Genomic DNA, 13,685 nt, shown 5'->3' with positions numbered 1-13,685 from the left:
TTTGGGGTTGTTGGGAGTGGAGATGAATAGGATTAGTGGTTAGGGGGAGATGATGGAAGGTGACTGGGAGGTGAAAGGTGAAGGGGAAGTGGATATAATAGAAAGGGGAGAACAGATGGCAAGGGAATATAGGTAGATTGATGTTGCAACACTATTTTTCTTGATTCTCTTTTGATTTGTACTGTATTTTATAGAGCTGAGCAAATATATTCTTCTGGATCTGGGAAGACATTCTTTATTTTATCACGGATCTGAGAAATCTGGATTTATGTCAGCAATTTGTTTAGGGTACTCCTACACCCAGAGACGTTTCTACGGGAGGGCAAAAGGGGCACTTGCCCAGGGCCCCACCTTGGAGGGGGCCCCATAAGGCTAGCTGATCTGCAGAAGTAAGATTCCATTGTGCACAAGTCTTAAATAGCACCCGTCAGGATATTTTATAGGGTGCTACTGAGGCTTTAAACCCATTGCCTTTCTGTTGTGGCAAGTGCATTCTGCCTTGATCAATTCATCAAGTATTGCTTTCTGTGTTCACTGTGGTATGCATGGGTTGTGTGTTCCTTATGGCACAACTCTGTAGCATTCTTTCCTTCCGGTGGGAATTATTTTGGTCATGTGCAATAGGCAATGGTGAAATGCATATTGATAAATCGAGTGCCACAGTGGTTCAGAAGTTAGCTCAGTGTGTGAAGCACCCATTTCAGAGATATGTGTTCATATGCAAAATTAGAATATCACATTCCAGCAAGGCTGGTTGAGCATTTCCTATGTCTGAAGTTTATAAACCTGCCTGCATATGTACTTGGTTTTGTAGAACAACATCTGCTATGATCATTAATGTACCTGTACCAGATAAATGTAAATGTCACAAGCCATTGTTTTGGAAGTATTTAAAGCTTTAAAATACAAAAGACAAACCCAGATTAAATGTGTTAAATCACATTGATTGGCATGCTGGTTCTTATATACTTCCCTTGATGATGGAGAGAATGAAGCTAGAATCATTCCCAATTTGCATAACACCCTTCTATAACATATAAAACGGTCATGTTTTGTAATGTGATTTGTGTGCTTTGCAAGTCCGTTTTTAAAAAAAATAAAATTAGATTGTTTTAGTTCATGGTAAAAACTGGAAAAGGAAGTGCACAAATGCAGAAATTGCAGAGTTGGCACACATTCCAGTTTCACCCCTTCACCAATGTGTGATCCTGGGCATCTCATTTAATCTTGTACTTCCTAACAACTCAATATTGCCAGTCCCTAAACCTTTCAAAATTGTCTGCCCTTCTGAGTGATTTCCTTCTCATGGTATGATCTTCATAAAAGCCTTATTCATAGTTTCACTTTGTTAATAGTGAGCATATGTATATCACACACCACAGGCATTTGTTCCTTTGATACCTAATGGCAATACTATTTGAAAACCATATCCCACTTCTAATCTGTCTGTCTGGATAAAGACACCTTCCTGGTAGGTTCTAATTTGCCTATACTACCCATGTTACTTTATGTGTAGCATTTTCTTTCCCATACATGCCAACCCTCCCTATTTAGGCGGGAGACTACCGATTTTTCAAGGAAAAATATTGATATTTTTCACGTTCTCCCACCTAAAATTGTACTTTCCCCAATGCATTCCTATCGGGAAATTGTTCTCTCCCGATTTCTCTGAAGAAATCTCCCTCCTAGGTGATTTCCGTGTCCAGGGCCCCAAAAGTACTTAAGATGGCCCTGCCTACACCTACACCCAATGGAAATTGCCCCCCCCTCTCCCCCCATATCACAAACCTGGCCCACCCAGATGCAAATTCCTGGGCACAGTTACATTTGATGCAGTTTTTTGCACATGGCCATAACACATTCTTCTTCTTCTTCTTAATTATCGGAAGCGTGGGCGGACCCACACAGGCGCTTCCCCATCCTATAGGATGATGTGCACCGTCCATAACACATTCAATATAGTTTACCTTTTTGACATGTGGGCGGAGCCTTGTCTAACTGGGCGGAGTCTTGTATGGCTATGGGCGGGGCATCGTTGCGTTCTCAGGGTTTTTGATTGTCAAATATAGGCAGCTATGGCACTATCTTCAACCCTTAGCCCGTGAGCATAATATGGACTGAGTTCTATTGTTAGAACATTGTATGGACTGAGTTCTGTTGTTACTTAGCTGTTCTTATATTACAACTAATAAAGTTGTCAAATCAAGTAGGCTGAATCTTCATTATTATACAACACTTGGCATTAGCAAAGCCAACATACCCTATCTGAAGCCATGCCAGACTGATAGGATATCTCGTTGAGTAACTCAGCTTTTTAAGTGCTGCAAAAACGTTTGTAACGTCAAAGAGCACGTCATAAATGAGCAGTGGGGCGAGGAAGATGACGGCGGGGTAGTGTTAAACGTAACGTCCATATTGAATATGTTGGTTGTAGCTTTTAAATGTGGCGACAATGTTGGAGTTAGTTAATAAGAAGTCTTCGCAAGTATGCAATCTTGGCGGCCATCTTTAAATTGAATAATGTAACGCTAATAACCATAACATGAACGCGAATGTGGTTAATTCACCAGAAAAACGCGCTACTGTTTACGTACAATCGATTTAACAATTGTATATTTGTATTCGGTCTATATCGTACGCTGATTAAGATTTTATTTACGTCCGTAAATACACGGGAGTTTAAACCATTAAAAAACACTGCTTAAACGTAATCTCAAGAAACGTATGTCTACTTAAAAAACAATAAATACTTCTATACCGAAATGTCCTAACACGTCCCTTAGTTTTCTCTTTCTCTTATTACGCATGACAGCAAGCTTACAGATAATAAACACAAAAGAAGTATATACTGACAGAGAGCTCTGCTCGGGAGCGCGCAGTTTGATCCGTGTTCGTCTCGCGCTGGTTGGCAGTTGCTCCTTATGACGCTCTCCGAAGGGAGGAGTTTCAGTTTCTCTTTTCCTGTGCTCAATGGGAGTGGTCTCCTACGGAATACGTAGCTCCTAATGGGCGGAGTCTCACACTTTCAGTGCTGTGCGCGGCCTGTGTTTTGCCTGCTGCTGCCTCATTGTTGGCGGTGCCGGGATTTTGGGGCTGTACTTTGTGTGTAGGTGGTGAGGAGCCAGAGGAGGAGCAGCAGTTCGGCTATTAGGAAGTGTGCGCAGAGCCTGGCCATGAGTGGTGGCGTATATGGAGGAGGTGAGCGGGGAAAGAGGGAACCAGCACTACATGCGTGGTTTGGATCATGGACCAGTGCTCTGCCGGTATAATAGAGCCCTTATGATCGAGTCTGCTCTCTCTACACAAGCCGAACATCGTTATTTCTTCCACAGTATTAACGACTATCCGTAATACTTTGTCCACCCCAACCAGTCGTTATTCATAATAATCATTGCAGTGTTACAGAATGTTAGGTAAAGATTTGGGGTAGCGGGTGCACTACTACAGCCTTGGCCTCCTGGATCTCGGAACCCAACCTTTTGATGTAAGTCTGTACTACACAGGTTGGTAGTGTGGCTGAGGGGTCAGTGTGAGCAGTAGGGTAGTTGCACAGAGATTCACAGTGACAAGTATCCAAATAAACATGTATACTCAAGGTTTCTAGATTAAACAATTATTCATTTATTTAAGTCAGTTTGAATAAGCCTTCAGCAACATGTTTTTGCTTTTTATTTTATATAGCTGGTCGAAACCAACTTTTCAAATTACAATTAATCTCAATTTATAAACCATAATATACAAAGCAAATAATTACAACATGACTTAAAATTGTTAATCTTATGCACTAAATGAAAGTCGCAGCAAGCAACACAAGTCCAAAAAAAAATTAAAAAGTCAGTTTGACAATTCTTATAATAAAATTCAGCGTAGCTTAAAATAATGATCAGTAAAAACAGTCAAAAATGGCATGTCAACCTGATTACATATTTGCTATTGATTTTGAATTCCTAGTTGTCTGCATCATTGCACTCATTGTCAAATTTAAAAATGACAAATATTTAATTCCCGCTATATTGGTTCTCTGTCGCTGGCAGTTAAAAATTACCTCCAATAGTACATTTGGCGTCAAGATACAGTAACTAGAAAACATATTTTTAAAAAACTTTTTCCTTTAATTTAACAATGCTGGGGATTCTACCAACAAATGCTTGATAGATTCTCGCATAACTGGATCAACACAGAATCTACATATGTTTTCTTCTTGCTTTATTATACGTCTCCTGGCCAATAGGTTTTTAGTAGGCCATAAATCAAGGCGAAATCGAAGATATTGATTTCTCAAGAATTTGCTAGGAAATTTGTTCAAATATGGCTCAAGTTGTTTGAGCTTTTTGGATGCGAAAATATGATCTTTTAACAATAATAATTGCTCACATTTGATTTTAGTATCTCTCCAATCATACCATAATGATTTGGATTTGGCTGATTGTGTTATTAGGCAATTCTTGAGAAATATCTGATTTATCCATATATTCTACGATATTTTTACGCCAGATTTGGATTTTGGTATTATTTGACTGCAAAACATAAGTATATGGTACTTATCAAGCATTTGTTTTTGTCGTTCAGCAGATATATTCTATAGGTTGATAACAGTTTCCATATGTATTTAGTATTCAGCGAAGAGATGCCGAATAGCACACATTAATGTAGACATAGGAAGGTTTAGAACTGTTTTCCAATATCTTCCTTCAATGCCTGTCCAAAAATGCTCTGGATACCAAGATTTAGTTTCAGCACCAGGGAGTAATATAATAGCAACACAAAAATACACTTCAAAATAAATACGCTCTTAGTTTCTCTAAATCAGCAAATACCCATTGGGGATAGCACATAGACACTTCCTACACCCTCAGGCAGAGCTTTAAATGGGGTAAGAAATGAAGGGGGGGGCCTCATTTGGGGGCGTGCCTTGTGGGAGGGGCGTGGCCTAAAAAGTACACAAACCGTAAGGTATGCACACAAATGTATATAAATGTTATATATTTGTGTGTGCCTTACAATGGTTTGTGTACTATGCAAGCCATCTTTTCTATAAATAGAAATATGTGGCATGTGTATGTATATAAAAGATAGCTTGAAAAGTACACAATTCAATCCATCACGGACAAAGATGGAGGCATCTTTGTCTGTCGGCAAAGCTTTATAAAAGATGGCTTGAATTGTGTACTTTTTTATAAGCATTGAAATATGTTGAGGAATCCCAAGGTTTGCTGAAGATTAAAGATGCCTCAGCGACCTGGGGAAACAAAGACCCAGTAACTTCCTTGGTGACCCCTTGCGCAAAGTTACAGTGACTGACGGAAGTGCCAGCCAGTCACAGCGGCGCTGTGGCTGGCAGCCTGGCACTCAGTCAGCTTGCTTGACTGAATGGCTGGCGCATCTTCCGTCGTGGCCGTGGCGGGATAATGTGTCCCGCCAATGTTGCAGTGGGACCGAGTGGCCCCGGCTCAGCCCCACTTTTTGGAGACTGCCGAGGCCCGGCAGGACCCAGCCCACTTAAAGCACTGCCCTCAGGTGACTTAAATAGCTAGGACTCTGTGGACATTACTATATTACTGTTGCATTTAGAACAATACTGAGATGAGTGTCAAAGAAAAGGGCTATTAGAATAAACAAGAGATCACACAAATATTCTGAAGCAGGTAAGTACTTTTTGAACCCCCCCAATGCAAAGTAGGTTAACCCTTTCCTGGAAGAAAGGCAACGCACACAATCAGAAAGAAGAGTCATTCAGGGAGCCAGGCTAGGCCAATGTCAATTGGGCAAAAGTCTAGGTGAGCTGAAGCTCTTCTTGCAGGTAAGTAAAAGTCTTGCACAATGTTTTAGAAGTATTTGTAGAAAAAGAAGAATCAATGTAGGACCACAAGCTGTTAGGCTTGTGAGTAGTAGAAGATGCAAGCAACTCTACAGAGCAATCAAGACAAGTCTCAACTGAGAGCAGGCAAGGCCACACGACAAGGGGTAAGTTCCTTTAGGCTGTACAGTACCCTTGGTTAGAAGGAAAGTGTGGCAGATGACTTCTGTTCCTGGGCCTCAGTCGTGGGAATAAGAGGGAGGACTTCTGGGGACTCCTGCACTGCAATGGGATGGTCATCGACACCAAGTGGCACTTTGGTGTTTGAGCGCCTAGTGTCTACCGCAAATGGCACCACTGCAGTTTCTGGCTGTCGAGATGGGCTTTCCTTGCATCTGGGGTCCAGCACTCGTTTGAGGTGGCTCAGGCTCGGTCAGTCCTGCTTCCTGGGAGTCAGGAGGATCTTCCTGGAGCTCTTGACCAGCTTAAAAGTGATGCACTCTGAATCTGGTGTTCCTCTCCCTGGCGCTTCGGTTCCTGCAGCAGCAAGGAAGTACAGCCAGCTCTGAGAGGATGTCCAGATTAGTTAACTTTGGAGTTGATTGGTCCCACCAACTCAAGGGGAGAAGTCGTCCTTGCAGGGCTTCACTAGTCGAGGCAAATTCGGAGCTTCAGCACAGCAGCAGGGCTTCACCGGGCAAACTAACGGTCCAGGAGTTGCAACAAGTGTCTCTTCCAAGTTCTTCTTCTTCGGATTCCTTCGTCCAGTGGTCGACTCTCCTTCTAAGCCAAAAAGCCTTGCCTTTTTTATGCAGGTTTCTCCCATTCATTCCAGCCTACCTGCAAGTCAAACAGCAGGGTGGTTGTCCTTGCCGGACAGCCAGCCAGCCAATCAACTTTGTGTCATGATCTCTGCTTCCAAAAGGTCAGGGTTTTCCCAACTCCCTTGGAAGCAGATCCATAACCCAGGTTCCGAGTGCCAACCAGTCCCAATTGGGACCTTTTGGATCCAGTCCTGGCGCCAGTGGCACCAGGCTCATAAATATGCCCAGTCCCAGCGCTGGAAGCGCCGGGCTCATAATGCTTGGGTGGACTTACCTGCAGCAGACCATGCTGCTTACTTGCCTGCCAGTTGAGCCTCTGATCCTCTTCTGTTTGGAACTACTTTTCCTGTTTGGTGGGGCAGGAGCCACTCCCTAGATTCAGAACACTGGAACTCTTCTGGAAAGCAGGAACTCTTTTCTTACCTAGGCGTGGCTGTGGAAGGAGACACCTAAGCACTACAGGAGGCTATTTAAACCACACCCGATGGATGAATCTTGCTTTGCATTATTCTGCATCCTCTGCAGCAGAACGCTCATCGTGTCTTCTGCATCTGATCCTGGACCTAAGGAAAAAGGCTTACCATCCTGAATCCAGTCTTCAGCAACACCTATAAAGACAAGAAAGAACAGGTTAGCATTACGGTCTTCAGTGACAGCTCTTCACTTACCTGGTCCATCGGCTGTCACCAACGCCTCGCGCTGCATTCCGGCATCTGAAAGACAAAGGCTTACCTACTCTTCGTGCGCTCCGGAGGTCTTCACACTGCATTCCGGCATCTGAAAGACAAAAGCTTACCAACTCTTCGCACGCTCCGGAGGCCTTCGGCGCTGCATCCCGCATCTGAAAGACAAAACAAGGTGCGTTTAAAGACATCGGGGAACTTTAATACTCACGTGCCATTACTCCTTTCCACATCTAACCCAGTGGGTATTCCGGCACCCTGCAGCCGCTCCGAACTTGTACCTGCAAAATAAAAAGACAGTTAGAGCGCATCGTGAAGCAGGCAACAAGCGCTTACTTACGTGCTTCCAGGCGCTTCTATTCATCACACGGGCTCCATCTTCAACTCGCTTAAGCCCGTCATCCGCCATCGCCGGAACCCTGCAAAACAAGAAACATCATTACTAAAGACATTAGGATTACTCGAAACTTACCGTTCGTGCAGTAAACGACGGACAGCAGTCCTCTGAAGTCAAGAGGCCTGCTCCCCTTATCCAGTGAAGAAACTGGTTACAGCACCCTGCCCCGAGGCAGATGGAGAGCACGGCGTTCACTTACCTAAGGTGAGAGCGTTAACCTTTGGGGTTCTACAGGAGAAGAGAAAGGGAAGAAGAGAGAGACATTCAATTACCCAGTTCCTTAATCCCATATTTTCTATCTGCAGACATCTTACCCTTCGAGTCAGACATACAGTGCACAGAGGTCCAGCCCAAAGAGCCAGCCGTGTGTTACACATCACCTTTGAAGATACGGTATACGCCCAGTCAAGACCGGCGCCTCTACGGGAATCAGGTGAGCGTTACACTTTGGGTGCATTCCTGTAACCAAGAGGATTAAGCACAGGGAGTTTCTGGCACCTCCCTCACTTCCTGCCCCGTCCAGACACTCTGGAGCGAGTGGCGGGCTTCACTTGTGAATCCCTCCAAAGACAAAACAAACAAAGGGACCAAACCTGGTTTTGCACGCAGAGTAAATCTCAAGAAGGATCTTTCCACACAGAAATGGCGAAAAAAGAAGAATGGGGCCATTTTGACAAAAATAGCACCCAAGGGTGCTGTCATGATCTACAAATGTTACGAAAGAACTAAGACAGCTGTGCCACAGAATACAAAGTACACGGTTGCACAAGGGCTAGTGTCGGAAGACAAAGTTAGACATTTACTGACAATCTATTGCCAATGATGAAAAACGCTCGTGGGTTCAGCAAAGAGCAAGCGCATAGCTTGTTCCGTGGCTTTAGCAAAGGCGATTAACAAGACATGATGGATTCATCTTCCTAACCACAGAATAGCAGCCTCTGGTCTTCAACGGCTTAATGCCTTGAAAATACATGTGGTGCTCACACCATCATAGTAATAAGCTATGGATGTTCATTGGCAAATAGAACGCATTCACACACAATGTGAGCTTGGCGTCCAAAGGACAAAATCGGACACTTCACTGTAGACTCACAAACACGTGCCATTATGGTCAGCTACAGGCAAACAGTTTCCCCTTTTTCAACAGAAGAAAGCCAACCACAAGTGGCAGCTTCCTGTTTTAGATGAGCTCGTAGCAGAGTCAAGAGATGCTTCTGCGCTGATAAGCAGCCAGAGACAGGAAGCAGGGAACCAAAATAAACGGGTGCGGTTAAAGGGTCCAAAGCCATTGTCACGCCTACACCCCTTCAGAAAATGCCTCCAATATAATTGAATTTGAAATAGGCCAGAAACTAACACTGCGCTTTGCTTTGTTGTCAAGCGGAAGCCCATGCATTGTAATGGAAATAATCAAGAAGCAAAGACAGTGCCCATCACTTGAGTTTTCACATGGGTAAATCATGTGTCCAATGCAAAGCTAAGCTCAAGAGCAGGTTCAGACTGTAGACGTTCTGTCCAGGGCAAGGAAATGACGCACATAGTATATGTAGATTAAGTCACGCATGTTAATATAAAAAGCACAACAGACTGAGGCTTAGAGGAACTCGGCGGCAGAGAGCAAACCAGATCCTGGGGTTGGGAAGAGCCTTCGATCGCAGGTCAGAGCAGCAGTTCCCGTGGTCACTTTGCATGCAGAACAGCAAGGCCTGGAAATCATGAGTTTGAGTGTGTGTTGGGCAGAAACCTGTGAGGTTCCCTTAGGGACCACTGCAAAAAGTTTAAGACTACAGGAGTAAGCAGTAAACCCAATTGGTAGCAGTCTGTATCACCCAGATTTACCTGGTAGCTGTGGCTGAGCAGTCAGACCCCTCTCAAGAAGAGTTAGGCAGTATATAGAGTATACACAATAGGGCTAAAAACACAGTCGCACAAGCAAACATTGACCAGAGCTTTGGTATAAAAGTATATAATTATTTATTTAAAAACACTTATGAAAATACACTGGCACTAATATGTCAAGCAAGTTCAAACCCAGTCACTAGAAGTATATACACCTCCCTAGTTAATTATTCGACAAGTCTAGGTTAAGACACCACTTTTTTAGCAAAACAGAGGTGAGCGCGTAACCATAGATGGCACTCCAGGTAGAGTAGGAAAAATAATACAGTACCAACACTTTTAAGAAACCACAGCAAGTCAAGAAAGCAGGGTCTACTGTAGATTAAAAAGTTAATAGGCCAGGCCCACTCTTGGAGAGAGCAAGGCGGAATGTGCCCAAGATCACACAGTGGAAATGCACTCAGTCTTTGCAGAAAAGTCAAAAAGGGGTTGGATCAGTTCAGAAAGGCAAAGTTAGGAGGTCTGAGGTCAAACCAGTTAGAAAGTCAAGGATTTACGGGACACCATGGACAATCTGTTGCAAGGGAGACCATGCGGGACACAGTACCTGAAATGGCGAGTAAGCTCCCGCGGTGGCAGTTGTTCCTGGCACCGGGTGCAAGTCGTGGCTTCGACCAGAGGAAGAGATGATCTCGACGAGGAAGAAAGCTGGAGGTCGTTGCACTGCCAGGGAAGAAACCAGCTGCGGAGTTCCCGATTAAAAGGTACGACCCTTTTATTCGCTGTAGTGGTGAAGCGTGGCTATCCGGCCGCCGGGATGATTGGCACGGGCGATTGGACCACGAGACGTCCAGGAAGGCGAAAAAGTCGAACTGGTTGGTCCCACCAGCTCAAAGGGAAGAAGACTCTACTGGAAGATCTCCTCTGTAGTCGGGGAAGTGGTGAGTTCGTACAGCAGGGCTCCAGCGGTGGTGTCGTCGTTGTAGATGGCTCAGCTTCTCCCCTCTTCGGATTCTTTAGGTCCTGTGGCGACTTCTGAAGTTCCAGTCCCCAAAGCCCTGCTTTTATGCAGCAAAACCCCCATTCATCAGCCTAGCTGTCACTCAAACATGGGCCAATCGCACAAGAGTGCGACTTGAGTTGCCAAGGCAACTCAGTCCAGGGTGCCTAATCCCCCTCCCACACATCCTGTTGACCCCAGACAGAGTGGCACCATTTGGAGGGCTTCTGTGGAGAAGCCCGCCAAAAAGTGGAACAAAGGGCTCGACTTGGGTTAGAGTTTCAGAGGCGAACACAAACGCCATTTTAAAACCGAGTCCTGGCAAAAAACCCAACCGGGGAATAAATATTAAATAAATAACCCAGCGGTATCTTTAACATTGCACCAAAAAGTGGTGCGTTTAAAATCAATGGGAAAATCCCATGGGGAAATATTCCGGTGGTATCCACTGCCACCAGCCAGAAACTCGACAAGGGGGGACTGGACAGTGCCCCCCTTGGAAAACAGTCCCAGGGGCAATCAAATTACCAGTACTTCCACAATATGATGGTTTGTACTGGTTCTGTTCACAATTTAAGACTAGTAAAGTCAGTGGTAACTTTACATGCCCTGGGAGACAGTAGTCAGTCCCAGGGTATGGAGTCTATGTTTGGGGGGGTCTCTATGACACTCCTGTGTTACTGCACTGAGGGTGCTGTGTAACACCCTGTGTCCTTATGCCCAAATATTTCTGCAATTCATCTTGCCTCTAGTGCCCCTCCGGCTAACTCAACCAGCAGTGCTTGACCACCTGCAATGGAATATAATTCACGCTACCTGCACCACCTTTAATGTACTTTATTGACTCTGAGATACAGTGCTCTCCTTACCGTCTATAGTGCTTGCCCCCAGTTTGCTACCAACGTGCTCACCAGCAGCACCCCTGTTTAACACCTGCCATACTGCCTATGCTTTACCTGCTATGCTCCCTTATTGCGCCTGCCTCAGACTAATGTGCGCGATTCTTGAGTTAGTCTGCCTACATCCTGCATTATCCAAACCTGCTGCGCACATATTCTGATCTGCTCCACATGTATGCTACACCGCTCTTCTGCCTGATAATGCTCGAGGTGCAATGCCTGTTTGACGTGCCACACTTTTGAATGGTGCCTTGTGTACTCTGCACTGCTCCTTATTGAAGTAAGTGTAGTGTACTTGCATAACCTAACCTGCTGTGCCTCACTACTGATTGGTGCCCCATGTATGTTGCATTGCTCTTTGCCTGATATGCCCACATTTGCTGCAAGCCTGGTATCTGCTTTGCCTTTTGTACCTCTGCTATGAATGTGCCCACTCATTCACCCAGTACTGCCTAGACTGCCATATTGCTACACCTGTACTCTGTGACCTATTCGAGACCCTTTTGGTCGCCTACCACTGCACCCTGTGACCTATCCGAGACCCCTTGGAAGCTTGCCACTGCATCCTGATACCTATTTAAGATCCTTGGGTCGCCTGCCTTGCACGTTGCTAACTACTCTAAGTCATGCATTTTAGTTCATATTGTGATTCTTGAATATCATGATCCATATCACTAGATGAACCCCTGGCTATAACTAGCCACCCGCAATCTATATTGTGACACCCTAGCCAGACATCCTAGCGAAGTAAAGGAAGTAACTTGAACCATTTAACTACTCTACCATATGTAGAAACCTGACCCTCATAACTACAATCATGGCCTTTGCTACCTACAGCACTAGCCCCCCCACAGACAGAAACCTGAGACTTAGGGCAAGACTACCTTGCATTTAGGAACCCAAAAGAAATAGCGCAAACAATACTGTTAGATCCCCAACTATACAGACACACTTGGATAAGCAAACTCAAGCCACAAAACCCTCAACTCCGACCCCCACTCACTTTGATAAAATGAAACACCCAAGTCGAAACAAGCACACAGATAATCCGCAACCTATCCTATTCCTAAGAATGCATTATCACTTACTGGATCCCTTATCAACGCCAGATCCATGGTAGCCCATGCAACTGAAATTGCTGACATACTAAACATTAGCATCGACCTCCTTGCCGTAACAGAAACTTGGCCCCACGAGGCAGCAGGACCCTCCCTGATGCTAGCCGTACCAGATCCACAGAGTAGATAGGCCCAATGCTAAAGGCGGTGGCCTAGCCATCATCACTAAAACTACTTTGCCTATCAGACTCACCACCTCACCTCCCTGTGCTTCCTGCAAAGTACTCTCAGCAAAATTGCAACTCTCTAATAACCGCACGCTAACTATTCACTTGATCTATAGGCCCCTAGGTCCCTTGGGAACCTTCTAAGATGACCGTACCAACCTCATAGCTAACAATACCCAAAATCACTCGCAAACGCTGTTGCTGGGTGACTTTAACATTGGCTTCAATGAGCCAGATAATAAAAATGCCCTCTCTATAACAGCTATCCTAAACAACCACGGCCTTACCCAAAAAGTCCTCACCCCCACACATGTTAAAGGTAGAACCCTAGACTGGGTATCTGAACTTAACTGCAACATAGTCATTACTGACATCATCCCTCAACCATGGACCGACCGCTATCTAATACAGTTCACTGCCACACTTGACCTCCTCAGCAGCAAAATGATACCACCACTCCCCACCAGAAGTAAAAAAGACATTACTACAGAAAAACTCATCCCCCTCCTCCTGCCGACTATCAGTGGCCTGGAGAACAATACTGACCCAGACATCCTAGTAGACACCTTTTTAATAAAGCTATGTCTCATGCACTAGATACTATTGCACCACCCAAACTATGCAAAGCTAAACAAGAAGCCCACCTTAATGCTTGGTTCATACCCCAACATAAGGACCTTAGTTTGCGTTTCTGCTTTCTATCTGGCGAAATTCGCCTACTGACGACAACAAAGTTAACTTAACCCAATTCACCAAATATTACAAGACAGAAATTATCAATACAAAAAAATATTTATTCAATGACGGAATTACTAATGCCACATCTAATACCAAGGAACTTTTTGCCATCCTCTGGGAAATGGAATCCCCCATCCAACCAACTGACACGGTCCCCAAGGACAAGATATGGTGCACTAACACACAGAACGCCCTATCGAATAAAATTTCCACCCTCCAGCTT

General features: G+C 44.7%; 1 protein-coding gene and 1 long non-coding RNA gene across 2 annotated transcripts in view; one reads left to right on the top strand and one right to left on the bottom strand.

The window, feature by feature from the left end:
* The window catches only part of LOC138491869 (uncharacterized), a 133,188-nt gene extending 130,253 nt beyond the window's left edge, over window positions 1-2,935 (bottom strand). The window contains exon 1 of the long non-coding RNA XR_011276099.1: window positions 2,854-2,935. This is a non-coding gene — a long non-coding RNA (uncharacterized lncRNA). The remainder of the gene's footprint in view (window positions 1-2,853) is intronic.
* ACTL6A (actin like 6A) overlaps window positions 2,858-13,685 on the top strand; it is a 528,174-nt gene continuing 517,346 nt past the window's right edge. Inside the window, exon 1 of the mRNA XM_069618679.1 lies at window positions 2,858-3,198. Within this exon, the coding sequence (XP_069474780.1) occupies window positions 3,174-3,198 (25 nt within the window). The 5' untranslated portion in view covers window positions 2,858-3,173. The remainder of the gene's footprint in view (window positions 3,199-13,685) is intronic.

The sequence above is a fragment of the Ambystoma mexicanum genome, chromosome 10 (assembly GCF_040938575.1).
Source record: "Ambystoma mexicanum isolate Mex_15411 chromosome 10, UKY_AmexF1_1, whole genome shotgun sequence".
Taxonomy (NCBI): domain Eukaryota; kingdom Metazoa; phylum Chordata; class Amphibia; order Caudata; family Ambystomatidae; genus Ambystoma; species Ambystoma mexicanum.
This window is presented reverse-complemented; position numbering and strand designations above follow the sequence as displayed.